This window comes from Xiphias gladius, chromosome 3 (genome assembly GCF_016859285.1).
Source record: "Xiphias gladius isolate SHS-SW01 ecotype Sanya breed wild chromosome 3, ASM1685928v1, whole genome shotgun sequence".
Lineage (NCBI taxonomy): Eukaryota > Metazoa > Chordata > Actinopteri > Istiophoriformes > Xiphiidae > Xiphias > Xiphias gladius.
The window spans coordinates 8,651,869-8,677,619 of record NC_053402.1 but is presented as its reverse complement, the minus strand read 5'-3'; the positions used below and the strand labels follow the sequence as shown (position 1 = coordinate 8,677,619).

General features: G+C 40.0%; 2 protein-coding genes across 4 annotated transcripts; one reads left to right on the top strand and one right to left on the bottom strand.

Annotated features, from left to right (window-relative positions):
• The first annotated feature begins 677 nt into the window (after positions 1-677).
• Positions 678-8,849, top strand: ap5z1 (adaptor related protein complex 5 subunit zeta 1). Its single transcript, XM_040120142.1, is given in 18 exon segments — positions 678-796; positions 1,293-1,430; positions 1,841-2,021; positions 2,414-2,564; positions 2,744-2,856; positions 2,946-3,120; positions 3,306-3,359; positions 4,921-5,064; positions 5,299-5,336; positions 5,976-6,138; positions 6,317-6,495; positions 6,627-6,769; positions 6,934-7,052; positions 7,377-7,504; positions 7,622-7,719; positions 7,820-7,952; positions 8,190-8,404; positions 8,498-8,849. Coding segments are annotated over 18 exon segments (2,466 nt in total). The 5' UTR covers positions 678-755; the 3' UTR covers positions 8,751-8,849.
• Positions 8,850-8,923: 74 nt separating this feature from the next.
• mmd2a (monocyte to macrophage differentiation-associated 2a) lies at positions 8,924-24,401 on the bottom strand. 3 transcript variants are annotated; one of them, XM_040120123.1, is made up of 8 exons: positions 24,043-24,401; positions 16,778-16,859; positions 15,398-15,558; positions 12,793-12,867; positions 12,586-12,687; positions 12,336-12,405; positions 11,368-11,380; positions 8,924-11,256 (listed from the first exon to the last, which is right to left on the bottom strand). In XM_040120123.1, exons 1-8 carry the CDS (start codon positions 24,069-24,071, stop codon positions 11,180-11,182), a joined length of 609 nt encoding a protein of 202 aa, XP_039976057.1. In that variant the 5' UTR covers positions 24,072-24,401; the 3' UTR covers positions 8,924-11,179. The 3 variants fall into 3 exon arrangements, with proteins under 3 accessions (XP_039976057.1, XP_039976048.1, XP_039976065.1); XM_040120114.1 differs by having other exon boundaries at positions 8,924-11,380; XM_040120131.1 differs by lacking the exon at positions 24,043-24,401 and having other exon boundaries at positions 8,924-11,380; positions 15,390-15,558; positions 16,778-16,858.
• Between the last annotated feature and the right edge of the window lie 1,350 nt (positions 24,402-25,751).

The window sequence follows — 25,751 nt, the reverse complement described above, 5'->3', positions numbered from 1 at the left end:
TAAATTTAGCTCTGCACTTTTACTCACTGTAGAGGAATCGGAATGCACGACTTTTACTTGTAGCCTAATTTATGCCGGTATTTTTATAGTGTGGTTTAAGTAGATGATCTGAATAATTCTTCCACCCCTAAGTAGCAGAGGTGGATCCAGATCCCATAGTAAAATCTTTATCTGCAAGGTAAAGTCGTCAGATGAGCCTGGAGTAAGCTGTTGAGTAAGCAACAATATTTCCATCTGAAATCCAGTACAGTAGAATTACCAAAAATGGAAATAGTAATAATTGCAAGTACCTCAAAATTTTAAATTCTTGACTACCTAAGTTTAGCCCAGTTTCATCAGTGCTTGTGTTAGCCTATGAAAACCTGTAAAGTAATGAAAGTAATTATTATTCTTTCCCCCTGTGTACTCAAATGTGAGTAGAAACGTAAAACTGGAATGTGATGTAAATTAGGGGACGTCAGTTAGCGGTCCTGAAAACAGACGGAAAAGACGTGTTTTTCTTATATATAAAATATCAATTTTCACTGGTTGTGAACATGAATATAATTTTTAATTTAATTTTATGTGTATCTGGTTCGGTTTGAGTGAGTACCACCCAGACAGAGCTCCTCCACACCGTCCCCGTAGTGAAAGCGGAACTAAAGTCATGTCATGTCATGTCATGTGATTCCCGTCAGGAACTGGTTAAGGACCGCACTGTTTACCTTCCCCTGCAGACAGATGTAGCAGAGTGTTGCCCGGTTCTGGCGCTCCAAATGTATTCTCACGGTTCAGAGAGTTTAATTAAACAGGCAAGGTAAGAAAAATTAAAAGGAGGAGTTCCTCTGCCGCCTTCAGCTCTTCCCTTCAGTTTGTTCACACAGTTTTGCCATCATTTCCTCTGCTAAGCTAACTAGGCTAAAGCCAGCTGCCAAAGCCTAACAGTGCGTTATCATGTTACTTCATTTTTTCATGTTTAACTTCATTAATTTTGATAGTTTTTTTTACCACAGGTAGAACTGTGGCTATTTTTTTTTTTACAATTGTATTTACTTAAAATGTCAAAATGCTTTCAGTTTAAGGCAACATGCCCAGCGAGAAGCGAGCTAACTTTGCTCCGGAGAGACTATAACTGGCAACACTGGTTATGTTTATTACTATTAATCGGTAAATGACAAAAAGGATTCATGAATTGTCAACAAGGGATTAGATTAATGTTGTGTCGGTCGTTTAGGTGGTAAAATGTTTCAGCAGCAAGTCAAAAAGGGACTTTCCAGAGACTAAAACTTCTGCACTGTCTGTCATTTTTTCAGGGAGATACAAGATTCTGAGCTGCAGAAGTTTTACAGCAGATTGGTGAAGCTGCTCCAAGGGAAGGAGTTTGTTCACGAGACGATCGACTCCCTGCAGAGGCTGCACCTCATCCTCTCTGCCACCAAGTACACCAGGACGTGAGAGCTCCAGCCTCCACCTCTCATATCACATGGATGAGCCACTGTCCATTCACACTCACTTTAACCTACACATTTCAGACTTGTTGATTCATTCACAACTTTCTATCTTCATTCCTTTCAACTTTCTCTTTGCACGATCCCCTCCCTCACGATCCAACTCTTCCTTTCGTCTTCACTCCCTCGTTCTCCCTTTTTCAACAGTTATTGGAATAATTTTTACGACAAGCTCTCAACATGCTGATAATGACAAAAACAATCAAAGAGGACTGGCCCAGTAGTGTTCTGGGATTTAAAAAAAAAAATTTCTGCTCCAAGCCATTTAATATCAAGTATGAGCTTTTTTGCATAACCTTTCTGCCCTCGTACAGCCCGTTGTCTTATGTCTCCTCTGCTGTCACTGACTAAAGGCTGCCTGCAGAGCTACAGAAGAGGCTTTTATGTCTCCTCTCATCACCAGCTGAGCAGCTTCAGGTGCTGGGCTCAGCTGTGCTAAGAGAGACACTGCCCCTCTCTGGTCATGAACTGAGCTACAGCCAGGAGAACATCAGTCAGCTCAACAGCCATACTGCTGCCCTGCTGCTCTCACAGGTGTCTTGTTCAACCTAATTCATCATTATTTTTGAGATATATATATATATATATAATTATAATAATATTAGTATTAGTATTATTATTATTATTATATATTAAGTGGCTGTTTGCTGCCTCAAACTATTGCCGAATAATTTTTTCTGTCAATCAACTAATCAATCAACTAGTCATTTTGCTACAACTCTTAGCTCAGAAAACATGGTGTGCATTTTATGAAAATCCCTCTCCAATGAAAGAGTACTATAAGGTAAAGGAGTAAAAAGTAAACTATCTGGTTTTGTTGGTTTCAGCACACAATAACATATTGACACCTAGAGGACACCTTTTTTTGTTTTTAGATCGAAACTCATTACCTAAACACCGTCTTTCACACACTTTTACTCCTGCAGGCTGGATCCAGGGCTGATCTGTCATCTCTATGCGCTCAGCTCCTTCGCTGTCTGGACAGTCGTCAGTCAGAAGCACTGGCTCATTCGCTCACACACACGCTGCCAATCCTCAACACCATCCTCACACACAGCCCCGAGTGCCTCACTGAAGGTAACGGACAGACAAATTGGACAAAGCTTACAACAAATTGAAAGCAATGTTAAAATAGAGAGTTAAAATGAATAGCTAATCAGTGATCAAGTAATTCTACAGCCTTTGTTTTGTAAAGTTGTTTGCATGTGAAGCAGAAGTTTTCACACCAGTCCTCCTCTCCACCTGACGTGCTACAGATCACCTGACCCTCCTGAGTAAAAAGCTTGTCGATTGGCTTCGTTATGCGAGTATCACGCAGGGAGGCGGGGGTTCCTCAGGGGGATTCTTCACAGGATCCAGGTCGCGTCAGGTAAGTAATCCACACTCATATTGAAGACCAGTCTGTAAAGCGTACTTTTAAGTTTTCAAAAATTTTCTTTTGTTTGTGTTTTCTTTCAGCCGGTTCCTATAGCAGAGCTGGATGGGACAGTGTCTGGGGATTTCTTCACTGTGTTGTGTGTGGGCCAAAGCTTCACCGAGGACCAGTGGATGAATGTTTACTCCTTTTCCATGCTGCGCCATTGGCTTCTCACCTACCACTCTGTTTCCAGTGGTAACATCACAGCTGATACTGGTATGACTGTGCCACTGATACAAACCACGACCTTTGACCTTCCATGCAAGAGAAGCTCATTACTTTAATTCATGGCCACAAAGTACTTAGAAGGAACACCAGCCTCAAAGAATCAGCCATGAAGGATGTAAGTAATTTATATCACTCGTGTCAGGTGACCTGTTCTGTGTTTTCATCATCTCCAGCAAGCAGACTACAGCTCTCCCTCTCCCTCTCCCACTCCCACTCATTTTCTAATGGTAAGATATATGAGTTTGTGGACCTTTCCCTGCATGCACATGCATCTAAGAAGCCGTAACTCCTACAACTTCTGTTTAACTCGGGGGTGGCGCAGGTCAACTCACAACACCTGATAAGATCATGACTCACAACTACATTTGATTTAACAAATAATCTTTAACCAGAGCTCCTGGTATTTGACTTCTTAACTACACTTCCACTGGTGTGTGTGTGTGTGTGTATGTATTTTGCCTTACCTTAAATCTTCTGATGGCTTTGTCAACATGAACGAATCACTGTGGTGAATGACTAAAAAGCTGCGACAGCTATCAGAATGGGATACTACTATACTACATGTTGCATGTGGTGTGTACTGTATATGGGGTGTAGCAGACCAGATTCTTTATCATGTGACTGTGTTAACTTGTGATTGGATGTTTTTGATCTTCAGACCAAATATGATCAAATTATATTGTATATGTAAATATAAAGTTGTACATTTGTTTGCTCTTTTGCTGAGCATATACTTATTGTGTTGTATTTTTATCTATACCTCTTCAACTGTCTTTCTGCTGATAACACCCAAATTTCCCAGCACGGCATCAATAAAGAGTTATCTTAAATTATCTTATCTTATCTTATCTTATCTATATAAATATGTGATTTTTACTCATTTGTGAAATAGCTCGCCATGATAGGGTTCTTGTTGTGCTCCACACTTTCTCTGATCAGGCTGCAATGAACAGCGTCAGGATTTTTCTGCTCTATACTACAATTCCAACATTTTTTCCCCCCATTTTTTCACATTTCTAAAGGGATTTGAATGGTTCAATGATGAACGTTTTGGTCTCAAACTTTTCTAACAATCTCTCACCTTAACAGCAGATGCACTTTTAAAGCTTTAATTAGAAAGAGCCTTGTGGAGTTTTCTCGTAAGCTTGTGTTTACATTCACTGTTACTCACTGTTACTCACCGAACGCATGTGTCCTGGAGGCCAAACAAACCTGTAAAATTTGAAGCCTGCTTTTTATACATCCATGTTTACTTGCTAGCAGTCGTCCTCTGCATTGCTGCATTTCTGGGTGCATTACCACTACCTGTTGATCGGAGGAATAGTGTGAAACCATTGGGAGGAATTTGAAAGCTTGTGCACATGCACATGTATTTGAGAAAACAAAACGGGGAACCCACTCTGAAAAACATTGCTCCAAAGTGCTACTAGTGGTCAAAAACTCAATTAATATCTTTCATTATACGATATAACTCTTTCCCATCTCCTCTCTGTTTTTCAGTACTTTTTTAAGCAAAATCGTGACACAGCTTTGATTAAGCTAACTGTAACACAAAATTTGTCACTAAATCTTGTGGTTGCTGATCAAGGCATCCAATAATTAAATTTTTCATAATCAAAAACCTACTAACAGACTACTGATCCCTGGTCATCTTTGGAGAATACATTATGTGGAGTCCCCTGGTCATCTTTGGAGAATACATTATGTGGACTTTGATTATCATAAATCATAATTTCTATGAAAAGGTTTTGAAACGTGACCTCTCATCCCTGACCTCTCATGTTGCAGATGACCGGTCGGAGGTGGAGGGATCAGTGGTTTCTATGGTTTCAGCAACTTCCTCTTCCAGCCGATTGCTGCCTCCAAAGGAGCGTCTGAGGGAGAAGGCTTTCCAGTAGTACCCTCGCCCTCATCGACAGCAGATGATCGTGAGTGTGTGTGTGTGTGTGTGTGTGTGTGTGTGTATGCGCGCGTGTGAGTGTGTGTGCGTGTGCGTGTGTGTTTAGAAGAGAAAAAAAGTCATGTATGTGGTTGTTAATGCAGCTTTTAAATCAATAACATGCATATGCAAGTTTGTTTGTTCTTCTCCAACTTCACATTATGTTATAATCTATTATACACTATATTAGATAACATTTTTAATGTTTATTCTTTTCTTTGTCTCAGAGGCACAAAAAAGGACAGATACAGAGCTGCAGAAAGCGGTGAGCCCATGTAACATACATACATACAGTACAATCATACACAAAGTAGGGTAGTGTATCAGACTGGTTCAGTTTCCGGTATTAAAAAGTCTCAAAATGACAGTATCCTACATCTCCTCTTAGTCCTATCCACTATATGTAGTTCATGGCACTAAATAAATCAATGTAAAGCAATTGTTACTGAAAAAAGCTTACCTTAACTAATATCTTAAAATCCACCCAGTGATTATCTGTTTAGTGTCTTTTTCTTACTTTAAGTACATTAGCAATAATAACAGGATTATGGTTTTTGTTCCTCAGAATTATCAAGAAAGTTGTTTAAAATTGCGTGGTGTGTAAAAAGCAGGGCAGCTCAATTCTTCTTAATCTGGGGAGGAGTGTTGCTGTCTTTTCTGTTGCTATGCTATTACTATTTCACACAACACCTACAAATATGACATTTGAATACAAATGTAGGAAATCACTAACAAAAAATATTCAGTAAAAATTAAAGAAAGAAAAAGGAGTCTGCTTCAAGGAAGGTTGGTACAGAGATAAGAGTAAACCAGAGCATACACATGTTCATTTTATTCCAAGCAACACTTCAAACCAGATTTTAGACGTGTGTCCTTATTCTGTCTTTCCTATTACCTCTTTTAGTGTTTGGTGGAGGCTGTGTCTATCCTGGACTGTGTGTGTGTAGAGGACACCTCACTCGTCTACAGAACATTCCCGTGCATTAAGGCGCTCTTTGGTCGGCTCAGCTCAGACCTGACATTTGCCAGAGTCCTGCTCCCCATAGCACAATTCTACCTCAACCATGGTGTGTATACACATTAACATGTACATGTGCTCTACTTAACATAAGTCTCTCTCCATGTCATAAGTACATACAGTAAGAAAAAAAGATAGATATATGCATATAAGTTCTCACGCATACAGTTCAGTTCCTTGATCATTTCAATTTTAAAACAGCTAAATGCATACCTGAACCTGTTTAGGTGAGATGGCAGCAGTGGACTGTGAGTGTATGTGGAAGCTGGTGTTTGGCCGGTTCCCTGCCGAGCTGTTCAACGACCCCTTCCTGGCACATGAACTTCTATGCTTCCTACGACTGAACCTCGAGAGCCTGCAGCTCAGAGTTCCACAGCATACCCGCTCCTTCCCAAACCTGCTGAAGGTCAAAATCAGAGAAAATGCATCCATACTTTTAGTGTTCTTTACTCAAAACATAGGCTAATGAGGAATACATGTTATTCAAAGTGTGGGATACACAAGTTTTCTGCTTACTCTCTCTCTCTGTGTCTGTAGTTTTTAGCGTGGGACAGCCCAGCGGTGGTGGATGAATTTGTGGATCTGCTGCCCTCTCTGGTGACCGCTGAAACTGCAGTGGAGCTGCTCCACACACTGCTGGACCTCCCCTGTCTCTCTGCCACACTGGTCTTGCAGCTCAGGTGCATGCACACATTGGAGCGAAACTGTCAAAACTGCCTACCACCCTGATGTAGCTATAGTGCGGTCACATCTTATACCACCATTTCACTGATTTTTGTGTGTGTGTGTGTGTGTGTGTGTGTGTGTGTGTGTGTGTGTGTGTGTGTGTGTGTGTGTTTTGTAGGTCAACGTGCTCGCCCATCTCTGAGCCAGGCGGGCGAGGTCTCCTGTCACTGGACGCATTTCGAAGCCCCTCTTTCAGAGGGCTTTTCCTCTACCTGCTGCGAGCGGAAGCAGGATCAGGTAATCACAGTAACACAATTAAAGGAATAGTTCGACCTTTTGGCACATTTTCTTATTAACTCTCTTACTGAGAGTTAGATGGACTGCATTTGTATAGTCCGTTTATATAGTTCATCTAACTATAAGAAGGGCAATGCCAATTTCATGTCTATATGTTAAACATATCTGGTGGATATATGCCTATAGCCAGCAGCTGGTTAGCTTAGCTTTCCATAAAGAACGGAAACAGCTAACCTAGCTCTGCCCATAGGTAACAGAAGCCAACTACCTCCACCTCTAAAGCCTCACTGTGCTTCTTTTTTTTTTTTTCTCCTCCCTCCACAGGTGACACAATTGACAGACTGAGCACGCTCCATGAGCTGCTAGCTGAGGCGGCTGATTGGCCAAGAGTTGTTCAGTGTGCCCAGACTGTACCTGTGCTGTTGCACGTTTTTTTCAACACAGTCGTTACGGTGATGGGATTAAATGTTCTTTACTAATTCATTACAAATGCAACTACTGTCCATTAAAATGCTGTATGCTTAGTTTCAGTTTATAAAAAGTACATCATGTATGTGCCTTGTTTCTAGGTGGTTAATGAGAAGCTTTTAGCCCATTTGATTCTGGTGATGCTAGAGAGAAGCAGTCTCCTCCTCAACCTCCCTACATACATAAGAGAGATACACAGGTATACCTTTACACATACTGTGGAAGTAAAGTGTGGCCTGTGGCTTTGTGTAAGTTTCTGTCTCCTCACTCACTCCATCCCTCTCTCTCTATTTCTGCAGAGTTTTCAGCTGCCACCTGCTGAGGCTGTGTAAGCTCCACCCCTCTCTGGTAGTAGACCAGTCTCATGAGCTGCTGGAGTTCGCTGGAACCACAGCCAACGTCTACAGCAAAGAAGAAATCTACACACACGTGGTAATGAAACTCATTGAAACAAACTGTGTGTGTGTGTGTGTGTGTGTGTGTGTGTGTGTGTGTGTGTGTGTGTGTGTGTCTGTTTGTTTTTCCTTTGTGTATTTTGGATCCTGTACAAAACCCACTGCATCTCATATCTCAAGCTTTTGTCAATCTTTTCCTGTAAACATCACACTGAAACAATTGAAAATGCCAAAATCTGACACCAAAATAATATTTAAGTTGTTTGGCTCTCAGGTGTGGGTGCTGGGAGAGTACCTCTCTGTGTCATGTGACTCTCGCTGCTCTGTGAGGCTCATCACTTCCTGTTTCGAGGCGATTGAGGCGGTGCTGTTTGAAATAACTTCATCTGCCCCGCCACCTGGAGCGGCCTGCCCTGCCCCTAGAGTCGTCACCACTCTAATGAGTGCTCTTGCTAAACTGGCGTCACGGTCACATGACCTCATCCCCAGGTGACTAACAGGCATACACATCAAAGTTTTTTTTTTTTTAATTCATACAGGCATCTGTACTGTAGTGTAATTGTGTGTTATTCCTTATTGTAGGGTGTCTCTGTTCCTCTCCAAGCTAAGAACGGTAACCAGAGGGGGGTTAGTGGCCTGGTGCTCAGACGAGGAGGACCTTGTTGCGATAGTAACGCGAGGAGAGGAGTTGTGGTCACTGCTGAAGACCCCTGGTGTGGCTCAGAGTGTCCTGACCCCACTTCCTCATGTCACCACACCGCAGTGGCACAGAGACACCAACGTGTGCATGCCACTGCAACTGCGAATCCTCACCAGCCTCACACACTCACAGTGACACACACACACACACACACACACATGCACACCACGCATCATCATCATCTTGTATTGGCACTTGGAGATGCATCAGTGTAAAAAGTAAAAAAAAAAAAAATGACAATGCCCTCATGAAATGGGCATCCTAATGAATCTTTTTTGATTATTTTTGTAAATAAATGATATTACCTGATTGAAACTTGATATCATAAAGCATATTTGGCATCCACAAAATACGCAGATCCTCACCATGTAATATAGTGTCTCTTCTTTAATACAGCGATTTCACATACATAAAATTTTACAAAAAAGATCATCTGATTTTTTAAAAATGCTCACTTCCTGAGTAAGTGTTCTGTTTTCTAAAAGTTAAAACAGAACCTGTTTAACTACTAGGGATTAGGAAAGACCTGAAAGTATGACCTCTACAGTGCTTAAAGTATAAAAATCCAATCTATGAAAATAAAAATTGAAATTTGTGTAAATAATGTACATGTATTTAAGACCCATTTGTAAATTCTGTCATATTCTGAGGATTTCAGAAAATTCTACTTAAATTGTCGCAGCTGTTGATAGAAAAGTGCTCGAAAATATGAGTAGACCTACACTTAAACAAAACCACTGCAAATTTTAGTCCTCTAAACAAGATCATCAGTGCTTATAGCCATGATGTTTTTAGGGAATTTAACATTTGACGCAGAATACAGTTGTCAGTGTTACATTAGCTCTATGATAATCTGAGATTAGATTTGTCATCTTTCAAATCACATTACAGTAAACCATGAGAATCAATTCAAAATAAATATAAATCATAGCAGAATCACAACTACCCCAGTTCTACTGATGCCTATGATCTTCAACTAATCAGTTGACCTTTATCTTGACCAAAAGATGGTCAACCTGTTTGAGTTTTAATTGCAGTCTGTCTTCAGGGCGACTAGTGTCACCCAGATATTATATGGTGACTTTAAGTCTGTCAGCAGATTACGTGATGTATTCTAAGTCAGCCCATGATAACCTTAGACCAGTGGCAGCAAAGATGTTGTACATTGAAACTTGAAAAGTTCAAATGCTCTCAGAGGAACATGCAATATATTGGCCCAAAACGGTAACAGTAAACTTTTACTGAAAAGTTTGTTGGCTGACTACATTTTCATATTTTGAAGATGTGCAAAAATGGATAAAAGTAAAATAAAAAAAATCACTATTTACATGTGGCTTGTAGCACCACTATGAAGGAATGTGTGTATGGTAAATTTTAAATTAAAATTTGGCACGTCACCTGTGGTTGGATTACAGAAAGGGTGGAGTTTAGAAGCTTAGGATAGCTGAGGAGTTGGTGTCACAGGCAATATGTTGTAAGTGCTGTTAGAGAGTTGTATGCTTAAAGGAATAGTTTGACATTTTGGGAAATACACGTATTTGCTTTATTGTAAAGAGTTCGATGAGAAGATTGATACCACATTTATGTCTGTACGGTAATGCTGAAGCTAGCGGCCTTTTAGCTTAGTGTAGCACAGCAGCAGTAATTTGCTGGAGTCTCCATTGGTTGCCTGACAACCTCATGGTGATGAGAAGACTCCAGGAGGTAGCTGCTCCCGGCCAAGAAATAGACCTTACATAAAACCACAATTTGTTGTTTTTCTTACCTCAGTGTTTGTACAAATTAAATAAACAAGATAGAACTTTAAAACTTTAGAGGTGCTGGTAAATTAATTGTGTCACCTGACAGCGAAAGGCCAGCTGTTTCCCCCTGTTTACAGTTTTTGTGCTAAGCTGAGCTAACCAGCTGCTGGCTTAAGCTTCTTATTTAGCGTACAGACATGTGAGTGCTATCTATCTGAACACCTAACTCTCACCAAGAAAACATATGAACACATTTGCCAAAATGTCAGATTATTCCTTTAACTGAACAATGGCCATCTAAACTTTCTGGCAAATTATGTGTTGCCCTGTCTGTGCAAACATCACCTATGAGGTGATAACATAAATTAACATTCATGCCCAGGGCTGTTACTCAATTGAATTCAAAAATATCTTCTCTTTCTCTATAGATTGACATCTATGTCACGAGACAGACCAGTGTGATTCAGGCTGTGTTTGTGAGAACAATTAGTTTTACACAGCAGAATTAGAATCATACTTTTGCATATACAGTACTTAGCCCACTGTATATTACATCATACCTTATTATGAGTCATCACAAATTTGGTCTAATCACCTAATAGTTAGACGGTAAAGGGGTTCGGGCCCCACCTGGGGAGAATTTCATCTGATCCTCAGCAGTCAGTCAGTGCTGATGGCCAGATCATTTCAGCACCATCTCTCGTGTATCCTCCAGAATCAGGTTACTGGTCGTCAAAACCCAGTGATCTCATGACTAAAATACACTTTTCCTGGCTATGTCACTTGGTGTGGAACCATGTGATCTCAGGTAAGCCCGTCTAGTCACCTCGCTGTGTGCAGCAGCGGCCCAGGTAAGTACAGGTAACTCCAGATGGCGTAATAATGAATGCCTGCTCCAGCTGCAACAAAAAGATGCCAGATGGCGTGGGCAAAAGGGATGACGCCATCGCTCTTAAAGAAGACCACCCCCACCACATAGAAGACACCTCCTACTGCTAGTTCACACACACCTGCACGCTCCACCTGTAACACATCAGAAAAACCTATAATTAGATTTTGTAAAGGAAAGTATATTCCAGCTATGATGAATAAGCTGTTTTGGAGTATAGAATTTATGGACTATATCATAGGTTTTCTGTGTTTACAACAGAAATTTCAAATTGTATAATGTTTTTACATTTTTGCCAACCATTTTCCAAAACATAAACTGCTTATGTTTGTGTTTAATAGGTATAATGTTTAACACAATCTTAGTTTAACATTTGCTAATTGCCATGACACACAAAGTACAGCTGAGGCTGATGGGAATGTCATTAGTTTTGCAAATATTTAGTAAGCTATCAAACCAAAGGACTAAACAAATTCTAATTGCCGGACTGACCAAATGGTCGCACAAGGTATTAAAATTCATCCTTAAGGTGACATGATTGTCTACCAAATTTCATGGTAATCCATACAATAGTTGTCAGGACATTTCTCTCAAAACCGCAGATGTGAACCTCATGGTGGCACTAGAGGAAAAGTCAGTGGTCACCAAAGTCTTTAGGAGTCATCCGTTGAGGAGGATAAATTAGTGCACCATATTCCATGGCAATCCATTCATTAATTGTTGAGATATTTCAGTCTAGACCAAAGTTGTGGACCGACTGACATTGCAAGACAGTAAGTGGTATCAAGATTTATCAAGTTTCTGTAAATTGAATTTTATAGCATACTCAAATGGAAATCAGTGACTCTGCAGAGGAGAGGGAGTTCATCTAAAACATACAGTATGCTCTGGAAAATAGTTGATAGTTATGTTAACTAGTTGTGATTTGTAGGTAATGGGCTGAAGCAAACAAAACGTCTGGTTTGGTTCTGATTCCCACAAAGTAGCAGGAAGCCTGTTGCAGCGGATGACGGCTTACAGGAGAAACCTTTTGTGTGGTTCTTAGAAAAAGAGCAAGACAACACTTAAACCTTTGTGATTTGTTCTTACCATGGACAGGATGACCAAAGCAGGAACAGCCCCCATGGCCACATATCCCAATAACTCTACCAGCTTGTACCTGCAGGCAGAAAACTGGGATATGAAAAGATAATACCTCAACTTCTCTATGTAATTGTTTCTGTTTCAAACAGCAGTCCAGTGTTTGCTGTAAATACTTGAGGACAGGAGTTTGGTTTCAGGTTGATTGTACTAAACAAGGGCACTTAGAGCAGAGAGACAGTAGGAGAGACAGTGTTACCTCTCATGGAAAAAGAAGACATACATGGATCCTATACAAGCCATGACCCAGATCAGCCAGCGCATGTGGCATGACCAGGGCCCTAGCTCCCTCAGCATCAACCTGGGGAAACACATCACACGTACATCATTTATTCACTATCTTGTTCACCAGTTTTGCTGTCCATCAGGCTGTGTATATGTTGCTTGCTGCAATCACATGACCCACCAGGGAGAGTAGGAGGCAGCGATGAAGAAGTAGATGGCCATTCTGTCACACATGTGGAATCGCTGCTCCACCTTCCTACACAGAGAGAAAGACATAAGAGCTCATTTCTAAAACATGGTAAACTTGATGTAGTTTGGGAAAAATCATCACCTCATTCATTTGTTCATCATCTATAGTTCCTAAAATACACAGTTTCCAGACTGTAAAAAATATTATCAGCCAGGTTATAAAGGCGCTTAGGAACCTTTATAAAGTATGAGTTTTCTTTTTCAGTGCACAGCAGGATTTTACATCTTAGAAGGGGAACTCTGGTTGTGAAAACACACACATCCACAAATACAAACCTACCCTTCTGCCCCTGTCCTTCAACATATAACACAGTGTTTGTTGTGTCTTTTTGAACTATCATGTGTGTGAAAGGCCAAAAGAGGAGTTGGAAGAAGGTTTGGATTTTCATTTCTTAGACAAATAAAATCTGCTAGTGTGTTAATAATCACTCAAACTGAGTTTTACACTTAACTAAAATAGCTCAGGTTTTGTAGAAGAATTAAACTAAATTAATTTTGTCCTAAACCTTGTTATTCGTACATGGATAACCAAGTTAGATTGATTTAATTGTTGATGATTTGACATGAGTCTGGATCTTTCTGTTCTTTGAAGCTGGTTTAATAATTATCTGGAGCTGCTGCCATACAAACAAGTTCTTTATTCTGCAAAGGTACAGGCTTATTCAGTTATCTGGATCATGAACATGACTTTTCAGAGTCAACCCCATGTACAAACTCATTTTCAGATACAAATGAACCCCCTAAATATAGGTATGATGAAATGTGTCAGAGAACGTGGAGGTTGTTGGAAAATCATTATCATCTTTGATGCAATTTTCTTAATTCAGTTTTCACAATTAAGAATGAAATACCTATGCCTCAGCAAAATATAACAATAGGTAAACTTAAAAAAAAAATCCAAATAAATTAAGAACAAATGTTCAACCTCAACTCAAATACAGTATGTGCACTGTCAACAAGAAGATCTGGGTCCTGTTCTTCAAATGTGGCTAAACTAACTCTGGCTAACATGCTGTTATCAGGATGATGTAATCCTGTAGATTCTCATTCGGCTAACTTGGTTCTTTGAACGCAGTTTTAGCAAGGATTTGTGAATCCTGGATAATGCTACCTTGAAAAACATTGAACAGCATGTCCCTGCATTCACTGGGGCAATAAATTCATGGTCATAAGTCTAATTTTATTTGTGTTCCCGCCGTGATACTCATGTTATTTTTGTTCTACATTGAGTCTCTGATATGTTTCCATATTTTCATCACTGATAAAAATGAGATCTTATCAGTGAATTTGGTCAAACTACGTGTGCTGTTGGTGCATGATTGCTGAGGTGAGGAGACTTTTCGGTGACTATCATAAAGCTGCTATGAAAACGAAACTTTACAAAAATGTCTCAAAAAGCAGTTTTAATTGCATAAACAAATTTTTAGCAAAGTGAGCTCTGCAGTTAATCATTTAATAAGTTTTAGTGTTCATATGACAAATTCACATTCTAGTCTCAAAGGAAATGCCATATGTTTTGGCTCCATTGGTCTTTTAACAGTCAGAATCTTTTAACTGAGTTTATGTCTTTTTTGCTCACAGTATTTCAAACTACTTTTTGATTGGTTCTTTATTAGTGTACAAACTTTTGTTTTTATATTTTATATATTATTATTATTATTTTTTGACATTTGATCATACGAAAAACTGTGAACCTCTTCATTATACATCATCAGATCACAATGATTTCTCAATATGCTGCATGTTCTCATCCAAAACCATAATTCTGTCAGCATTCTTTCATATAAATCTAAGCTAATCATATAAATGTTATCATATCATATATGACTAAGAAAGAGAGCCATTTGTGTCTGAAAATGACTTCATGTATGGGGTTCTCCTAATCCAGTTTACTGTCAATAAACTGCACTTTTGCAGGTTTGGGTTTAAGGATTTTGTTGCTATGACAACAGCTCCAAAAGAAGCAATAGATCCAAACTCATGTCAAATCATCAAAAACCTAATTTGGGGAATTTGGTTATCCACATACAAAGAATGGGGCCACGACCTCAACTAAGAGTTTCTGACCAATGAAACCAGAAGAAATGTTTCCTTTATTTCAAAATAAGAGCACACTATTGTGTCAGGATAACATCATTCAAGATTAGAAAATCAACTTTCTGTGACATAATATTTATGGTAAAAGATTTCTATTATGTGTTTTACGAGGAACATGACAGGAAAGTCTAATGTGGAGATGCACAGTGTTAAGGCTTTGAAAATTTTGTTTTAATGTGAATGTTTTTACTGTCCATATAAGAGTGACCTGATTTCAGAGGGTTTGAGTTGAAGATGAGGCGAAATACTTTCATCACCACACCACATCTGTTGTTTGGTCTCTGGCCTTCTGGCTCTGTCATAATTAGGAAACTGTATGTCTGAGTGTGATGTAAATGTCTACACAGAAGGATACACATGCACATCTGCCAAATCCCTACCAGCAATTTCTGCCACACACACACACACACACACACACACACACACACGCACACACAAACCGGAGATGGCTGATTTTCCAGGCAGCGGTGTGGAAGAGTGTTGAGGTGATGAACAGGCCAGTGAGACCGCTCCCATAGAGCCAGGCAGCAACACGATGCCATTGGTCCACAGACAAGAAGTGGAGAACCGACCCGCCCACCAGACTAGGAAGGATCCACAACTAGAAAGGATCAGAAAAAAACAAGACCATAGTTTCACGTTACTGTTATCATTTCCTCAAATTACACACTGCGGGTGACAATGTCATACAAAGACTTTTCTTTATATTTTCCACTATTTCCCTTTCAATTATACAAGCAATATTGTTGACGATGTACTTCAGGGTTAACAACTGCTTGACGTAATTCAAATTACTTTAAAAAAAAATGTATTAGCAAATACTAGGGATGTAGCATTCTGTAGGCATTTTATAAGAGCACAGTCCAGGGATTTGCACTAAAATGATCCATCCACATTCGATTTTTGTTTCTTCATGTTTGCATTATGGATACCAAATTTATTTTAGTTGGTAAATTCATTTTGACAGCCTCTTGTAAGACAATGATTTTGCATTTGTCCATTACTCTTCCTAAAATGGTATGCTGACATTTTTAAGATTCCTATTTCTCTGAATCCAGGAAACACGGCTGCAACTTATGTCAAAGTAAAAAAAATACCTTTTAAAAGAGCCAGGCTCGCTGTTTCCCCCTGTTTCCAGTCTTTTTGCTAAGATAAGATAACACCTGTTGCTAGAGGTAGCTTCATATTTAGCTTGCAGACATGAGAGTGGTGTCAGTTTTCTCATATGACTCTTGTCAAGAAAGCAAATAAGTATATTTCCCAAAATGTGAAACCATTCCTTTAACTGATTCTGCACAGTGCCCTGCAAAATGGCACCTTAGCAGGCAGTGTAGCAGCAGTGAATGAATGAATGAATGAATGAATGAATGAATGAATTAAACAATGAATGGACATACAGTATATCATAAAAAGAACTGGCTATAGAAAACCCTGCCCCATTTGATGCCTTACAGTCATTATGGCGATGTTTTCTCTGTTTTCTTCACGTCTGTCTGTTTCATTCACTCTCTGTCTTGCTCTCTCAGAGGCAGAAGAGCACAGGGATTACAGCAGATTAGAGAAAGCTACAGGCCAAATCACAGATTATAGCCCACTGGCTTTATCGCACAGCCTAAAATCCTCCCCGTTCCACCTCATTCCTTGCAATCCTCTACATCTTTTCAGAGGTTTCCCATAACTGACAAACTCATTAAGCATAGATAACACAGGGAGAGTTTGAGTTAGAGAGAGTAAACTAACAAAAATAGCCACTAGTTTTTACTCTGAAAATATGAGAATGTTTCTCTCGGTCTGTGTATTTTCGTGTATTTGTGACTCACCCCATGTGTGGCACAGTTTGCAGCATGTTCATATTCAGTGGGCTGGTATCGCTTACTGGCTGGCACTCTGCAATTCATGAACCTGAGAGAAAGGGGAGAGCGCAGAAAGAGAAAAGGAAAGAACGAAAGAAAGAGGGCAGAGAGAGGGAAATAGTGTGTGTTCAGGTAATGAATGTAGTTTTGGAGGCAAAATAAGGTACTGCTTTACTAGTTAATAAGTTACTGTGTGCTGAATCCATTGAAGCCAATAGTGTGTGTGTGTGTGTGTGTGTGTGTGTGTGTGTGTGTGTGTGTGTGTGTGTGTGTGTGTGTGTGTGTGTGTGTGTGTGTGTGTGTGTGTCTGATGGTCATTCTTGGGGGATTTACAGGTCTCTAATCCATATCACGTTGTCTGAATTTTAGCGTGCCTCATCGTTACTAGGGCAACTGTCTGCGTTGCTATGGTCACCAGTGATGTCACTGTCTGTTCTACCACAACAGGATCCCTCTGACTAATAACCATTAACTACATTCGCATCATTTGTCATGTTGCCATATATTCTGAAGTTACTACTAGAGTGTCTGTGTGGGTGTGTGTGTGTCTTGTGAGTATGCGTGTATGTGTGTGTTGTGTATTCACGTGTGTTCATGTGTGTGTGTTATATGTGTGTGTATGCGTGTGTGTGCTTGTACTTTATGTGTGTGTGTGTGTGTGTGTGTGTGTGTGTGTGTGTGTCTTGTGAGTATGCGTGTATGTGTGTGTTGTGTATTCACGTGTTCATGTGTGTGTGTTATATGTGAGTGTGTGCATGTGTGTGCTTGTACTTTATGTGTGTGTGTGTGTGTGCCTGTAGTTATATACCTTACGGGGTGAGGACATTTTGGGAAAGTGAGGACATTTTGTCCAGTCCTCACTTTCTGATACACCTTCAAAGGGCTGTTTCAGGGTTTTGACTTGGTTCTAGGGTTCAGGCTAGAGTTAAGTTTAGGTTAGCATAGGGTCGGTGTTAGGCATTTAGTTGTGATGATTAAGGTTAGGGTAAGGACTATGGAATGCATAATGTCAATCAGTGTCCTAACAAAGATAGAAGTACACGTTTGTGTGTGTGTGTGTGTGTGTGTGTGTGTGTGTGTGTGTGTGTGTGTGTGTGTGTGTGTGTGTGTGTGTGTGTGTGTGTGTGTGTGTGTGTGTGTGTGTTTGTCTGTGTGTGTGTGTGTTTGTCTGTGTGTGTGTGTGTGTGTGTGTGTGTGTGTGTGTGTGTGAGTTGTGTAGGCTATTTAATCAGCTGTAAATCTCTCAATCCCAGTTTACAGGGAAAAACACATCTGGAGATGTTATGAAACCACATTTTATACGTCAAGATGAACACACACACACACACACACACACAAACAAACACACACACGCTAATTTTAATGCAGCTCCTCACACAGGGCCACAGGTGTCTCTTTTTCTTCTCAGCTGTGTTATTTGTTGACACATTTAGGCTGACGGCCCATCATCACACACACACACACACACACACACACACACACATACTGTACTTCCAATTGTTGTTTGTTGAAACAATGTATTAATTCTGCACAGTGAAGAGAGCAATCAGGACGAGGTGGAGCAGAAGAAGACGATAAAGGAAGGTAACGCGGCTGCTCCTTCAGGTCAAGCTACAGCACGTGAACTCGTCACAATCCTCGGCTAAAAAACTACTGGTCTGAGAATGCAGCCAAATCTGCAACACTCAACTGTGGTATCAATTGTCCGAAATTTCTGCCAAACCAATAGGAAAGATGTGTATTCTACAAGAGCATCTGACTGAACTGTAACTGTAACTATATTTGTGCTTCGGGAGGGTTCTCTCCACTTGGGGGAGAGGAGGGATTTTCACTGTTGAGCAGGAAACAGCAGTCGTTGATATTGTCACGGCCAACAGTACCATAAAGCTCAGAAGAATTTAGGACAGTGTGTTGGGAGACAACACAACATTTGGAAATGTTTGAAGTGTAAACATTACAACTATTATGAGAGTTGTCAAAAAACAAGTGTGACAGAGCTGAAATACCAATATGTCCAGATAAGATGTCACAACATAAGATGGCTTTGAGCACAACCAAATCATGCACGCACACAACCATAATTTTATGTATGATTTAAACTACTGTAATGGTGTAACTCTTATGTTTCCTTGCAGATTTATTTTAGAGAGCCGTGGATCCTGAAGCCAGGACAACACACCGAATATTCATCTTTGTGGATGAGGCTGGCTTGAACTTGACCAAAACACGCTGGCAAGGAGGAAATGTAATTTGAAACAGAACAGCAGTGGATGTCCTGGGCCAGAGGGGTGCCAACATCACAATGTGCGCAAAAACATCCCCTTATGATCTGCTGTTTCATAAATCGCTACCTAAGCCATACAACACTGGGCGCCCCATTTCATTCCTTGATTACCCTTATGAAAGACTTGTGTCAGGCGGGGAAAGGTGGCAGGTGAGACTGAATCCACAACTTTTTGCAATTGTATGGGACAATGTGGCAGGATGGTGTCACTCCTCCATCTACAGACATCGGTTAAGTTCCTACACAAATGTGACCACTGAGGAAAGTGACTCTTGTTTTGGGGCTGGTGTTATCTGTTTAACTCCTCCACCACTCTGTAGGGATACTCTGCCAGTTGTGTTTGTCTGTCCAATTGTTGAGGAGCTCCTTGTTCTCGCTATTGTTCTCCATTTCTTTAGCCAAAATCGTTTGTGTCATAGTTGTCAGTGTTTGTGTGGTTCAGACTTTTGTGTCTGTTAAAGGTCTTATGAGTGCAGAATGGAACCAGTTGTTTGATGTCAGAGTTCTAAAGATGTGTTCTGTTTAAATTCAGTTTGGCCTTCTCACAGTTTGTTTCCCTAAAAGAAGTTTTGTAGTTTCGACCTCAGAGAATCATTAAAGACACAATCAGTGATCCAAATGTGAACAAAATGGATAGTGCTGTATATGTAACCTGTCCTCTCCGAGTTCCCATTAAGTACAGTGAACACTGCAGACAAAACATGACAGTGTCATTATTTGCCCAGACACCTAAACTGTGGTGAACAAAGTCCTGTATTTATAATCCTAATAAGTAAAACTACAAAAGTATGATCGGCAAAATGTACTAGTACGTATCAAAAGTAAAAATACTTGTTCTGAAGTAAAATGTTCCCTGTGACTGATGTATTATTATACATGATATTATTAGATTGTAAAATTTTGAAGCATTTTTCCTCTTTGAGACTTGAACACATATTTAAATGAAACCATGTGAGAAGTTTACAGGGCAAATGTGTCTTTGGTGGAACTGCTAACAGTTGCAAACAAGCCATAGAGATTTGACAGCTACTGTACCCAGAGAACAAACAGTACTCCGTTCCGGGATTAACAAGGTTACCATGTAAACCAAACATTATTTAGGGATATGCAGCATGTGAGAAAAATGTAGCTTAAATAATGAGGGTCTTAAGGCTTTATTTTGACAAAGGGCCCCTTTACATGACAGGGACATGTCATTAGGTAATAATGCCGGACGTGCCTTAGTTGATATTTTACTTTAGTGGTGTGAATTCCCTAACAAATTTCCATTTAATCGTATTACCTGGACGAACTGACACGCGCTGAACCTGAAACTTCTTGCAGCCTGGGGGGTCTGAGGCAGTTACCAGCGTTGCTCAGTTGGTGATCCCGCCATAATAGGTCCAACACAAGTGGATTAATAAGCATGAACCTCCATATCTCACCTCTATTAACATCTGTTTACTCCTGTTTGTAACAACCTGCTAGACTGATAGTCAGACAAAATATTCACTTAATTCAATGAACACTGACAGTGGGTTCATGTTAGCAGATCTCTATTTGGGTGTGGGAGGGATTTGGGTTCCCCTCCCCTCTAACTCACCTATAGCAACCGTGTCTGTTGACACAGAAGCTGCAGTAGTGTTTGATAACAGGAGTTAACGTTTTGTTAAATCAAAGAGATAACTTGATTTAAGAGTTCACAACATATATTTACAACATATATGTCTTTATATGTTAGGCCAAAGAGCCTGTCCGGGTTGTCTGTCCCTCCCACAATATGTACTAGGACAGTGGACTCTGAACAGAATAATCGGTTTTGAAAGAGTGGACTGGTGTGATACTCTAGAAAGAATACATTATACATAGAAATTTGAATATGTGATAAATTAGGAGAATAATTATACACAAATACTAAAGCGTTCCCCAGCCTTTAAGCACAACCTTACCCATCACAGCTACCTGCCTAGCCCCAACCCTTATCAGAAACTTACTCTACGCCTAAATCTAACCTGAAATCTAAAACTAAGTCCTTAAACAGCCTTTTAATGAAGTGGCTAAAATGTCCTTACTTTCCAAAAATTAACACTCCTCACTCTCAAGGTCTAAAGCTCAAACTGACCGTAACAAAGTTAGGAATACAAGAATGTGTGTGTGTGTGTGTGTGTGTGTGTGTGTGTGTGTGTGTGTGTGTGTGTGTGTGTGTGTGTGTGTGTGTGTGTGTGTCTGTGTGTGTCTGTGTGTGTGTGTCTGTGTGTGTGTCTTTGTGCACTCACCACCACAACCCTCATAACAGGAATGTCGGTGTGTTTTCCTGTTGTGCGTCTGTTTGGGAGTGCAAGACATCAAGGCTCTCTAAAGCACAAAACACCTCTCTTACACACATATTTTATCTGCACCTCTTTTTCCCTACCTTTTTTTACTAACACCAACATCATGGGATATAGAGTAATTTTTTCTGGTCTTTTTTGCTTTTATGTAATAAACGTTTCCGGACTTCATATCACTTTATTATTGTAATACAGACTCATGCTCACCTTCAGTGTCTGCATGACTGCATGAAGTAAATGCTTTCACCATCAAGCATGTGTCACATGCTCTATCTTTCTCAAGATAGAGAATCTGTGGATTCTTTAATCCACAGAAAGAAAACATTTGAGATAAAGTTAGATTATTGAAAGGCTACTATTCCCTCTTCTTTTTTTCCCTGCAGCTCTACAGGCTGTGCCAAGTTAATAACAAGAGAACAGTATTTTTCTGAGTACTGTTGCGGTATTGTAAGGCTATCAGTGAACTTCAGTGTGGCACTGTGATGTCCACTAATCGGTTATGACAGAACCCTGCATGTGTGAGCGTGTTTAATGAGCTGAAAAGAAGGGATTGGGATTCACAGGCTCTGATCATAGAGGACATTGTTGTCATCATCAGCACACTATTCTCTCTATTTTCCCTGTTTCTGTCTTTCCACACACTTGTTTTTCCTATTATTCGATAAATAATAGTGTGTGTGTGTGTGTGTGTGTGTGTGTGTGTGTGTGTGTGTGTGTGTGTGTGTGTGTGTGTGTGTGTGTGTCTGTGTCTGTGTGTGCGTGTGTGTGTGTGTGTGTTTGTGTTTGTGTTTGTGTTTGTGTGTGTAATCCACGTTTTCACCTCATAAAGCAAATGTTTAGTTATAAAAGCCCATTACAGCACATTCCATACATTAATAGGATCGGTTGCATCTAAGAGGATTGCAAACTTTGGATCCTGGTAGGATAGTATACACTATAGGAATGTGTGTGTGTGTGTGTGTGTGTGTGTGTGTGTGTGTGTGTGTGTGTGTGTGTGTGTGTGTGTGTGTGTGTGTGTGTGTGTCTGTGTGTGTGTGTGTGCGTGTGCGTGTTTGTGTGTGTGCATGTGTGCATGTGCGTGTGTATGTGTGTGTGTGTGTGTGTGTGTGTGTGTGTGTGTGTGTGTGTGTGTGTGTGTGTGTGTGTGTGTGTGTGTGTGTGTGTGTGTGTGTGTGTGTGTGTGCGTGTATGTTTGTATACAGTTCCTGTAACTCCAGGGCTATTCCTTTTCCAGCAAAGATCAAGTTCATCTCCTCTGAGACTCTACTCTCGGGTTCTCACGATTATCGCCATCTCCCAAACACACACACATACACTCACACAAACAGTGCAGGACTCACACACAGACAGACAAACTGGCTGATGAATGCCCTCAAGAAGCATTCCACATGATATATTGATAACTGCTGCCTATGTCTCTTGGTCCCACCATGTTCCGAACATGTTCTTTTAAATGGATTATCAGCCAGATGTTATTTAACAGTATGAATTATATAAAAGTCGGATAAATACAACTGTCTTGTCAAAATTTAGTTTGCATTGATAAAGTTTGCATTTGTGGACAGGCTAAAGCTGGACATTTTAACCATGTATCAATACTTTTAGCTAACAATTTCATGTGTTTTCTACTTCTTGTAACTATTTTATCTGTTTATCCATTTCTTGTATCTATTTTAACTGTTAATTAATTTGAGCTAAATGTTTATTCAATACTTTTAGTTAACTATTTCAAGTAGGTATGCATGCTTTTAGCTAACTACTTCAGCTGTTTATCCATTACTTTTATCTACCTTGACTGTTTATCCATTACTTTTAGCTTTCACTTTCAAGTGTTTTCTTTTTTTGTTAAAATGTTATCTGTTTATGCATTACTTTTAGCTATTTTGACTGTTTATCCATTACTTTTAGCTAACTATTACAAGTAGTTATCTCTTAGCTAACAATTTTCGCTGTTTATCTTTACTTTCAACTATTTCAACTTTTTATTCATTGCTTTCAGCTATTCCAACTATTATTAATTACTTTAAACTATTTCAAGTGTTTGTCCTTTACTTATAGCTAACTATTCGACCTCTCGTTCGTTTTCATGCACCTTCAGTTGCAACACATTATTAGCATCACACCTATTTGTAATCCTATTTGGCTGCTTAAATTCGTCCTTAACTCAAATATGTGGATATATATTTTTTTTTAATAAATCACATTTTTTATTTATTAATTTATGAATAAATTAATTATTTTCCAGGGAACTACTCTACAAGCAGCCTGGAGAGCAGAAAGATTACCGCGAAAATAGATGGGGAAGTACCGTGGTTCATGAAATAAGTGATTCCGATAGTAAAACTGAAAATTAAATTGTTCATCAGTGCTCTTTTCAGATCTTTTACAGTCTTTAGGCACCGGAATAGCAAGATAAATGGTCGATAATGGTCCTCTCGCTCTCTCTCTCTCGCACACACACACACACACACACACACACACATACACACACACACACACACACACAAAATAATCTATAACATCCCTTTGACTGTCCCTGTGCCAGCGCGTCACTGCGCATGGATGCACAGGATCTGTCTCCCATGAAAAATACGGTGACAGATATTAGCAGTTAAACTCTCCTGACATTATAAAATTACCTTCCAAATTTAGTCTTCTTCAAGTCCATCTCGCGCGTGGGTGGTGTGCGCGCAACGCGTTGGTGCGCTCGCGCTCTATCTACCAACAGCGGCACACCAGCGAGCGTCGTTCCCTCCTACGGATTCCCCATTCCGGATGTCCCAGCGCCGTGCGTCCAAACATAAACACATAGGTCCACCGTGGGCAGCGACCTGCAGAATCGGTCAACCATTCCACAAAAACAACAACAACTAAAGTACTTTTGACTAAAGTGTTGGGGCTCTTCTGGAGATCAAGCAACGAGCCATCCGGTGGAGCGGAGGCGATGTGCGCCGCAGCTCGCGGAGAGAGAGAGAGAGGGGGACTGTATAGAGTTTTGTTCCGAGTCTCAGATGTGTTTGCAGGATGTTCCGCGGGACTGGGCTTGTAACCCCTCCTCTCCTCCCCTCCCCTTTCCCCTCTCCCGGCTGATGATAACACACTGGCAAACAGCAACCCGTCAACACACACACGCACGCACGCACGCACGCACGCACACATAACTGGCTGTATGTTACTAGTGGGACGTGAGCAGTTATGTTGCAAAAGAAACGTGAGTGGACCGAACAGGAAAAGAAAGGTGAAAGTTGTAAAACTTTCATAATAAGGGGAGACTCAACACCAAAAAGTAATTTAATTTAAGTTGGATTTTTAAAAATTATTCTGTTACCTGTTACCTGTTACCTATTACCAAAGGTAATTTGGTAATTTGCATTAAACGTAAAAAGTATTCAGGCTACTAACTCGTTGTTGATGTACTTTACTACAAGTTAAAGTCCTGAAATCAAAACCTTACTAATATAGAAGTACAGACATATTATCACCAAAATGTGCTGGAAGTATCAAAAGTAAAATTACTCTTGCAGAAAATGGTCCCTGTATTACTATATATAACATTATCAGATGATTGATACCAATGCACCAAAGCATATGCAGTTTTTCACTGTTGTAACCGGTTGCGGTGGAGCTAGTTTTGACTACTTTATGTACATTTCAGTCCTTCAGTGCAGCGGTTCAACCAAGGGGTCGGGCCCTTCAAAGGGTCACAAGATAATTTTGAGCGGTCGGGACATCATTAAGGAGGTAAGAAAGAAGAAATAACAAAGTTCTACTACACAAATTTATATTCATATTTTGGATGTTTCTCTAATCTTTTGCTTTTTGTGAAATATTTGGCCTCGAACACTTTAAATGCAACCATCTTATAAGTTTAGAGGGGAAACGTCTCTATGGTGGAACTGCCAACAACTCATACCTGAAAAGTAACAGGGGCCCCAACCCAGCAATGCCCTATTGCAAAGATTCCCAAGCCAAAAGGGTTGAGAACCACTGGTTTAATCTTTAACAATGTACTGTATTTTATAAGCTCATCATATGTGTTTTAGGTAAAATCTTAAACTGAAAAATAACTAGTAACTATCAGAGAAATGTAATAAAAAAGTATTTCCAATTGAAATGTAGTGGAGTATAAGTTTTAAGTATCATGTACGCTGTATATGACATTAAAAAACATACATTTATCTTTGAAAAGACATGGCTCCGCTTTGCTTCAATCTCCACGGTACATGTATGTCTCCAATAACCAGGCAAGCCTGTCATCTGTGTGTGTCACTGAACTTCGTTGTGCACACACACACATACAAATGAAATGGAAAATTAAATATTGTCCAACAATAACAGTGGCTACCAG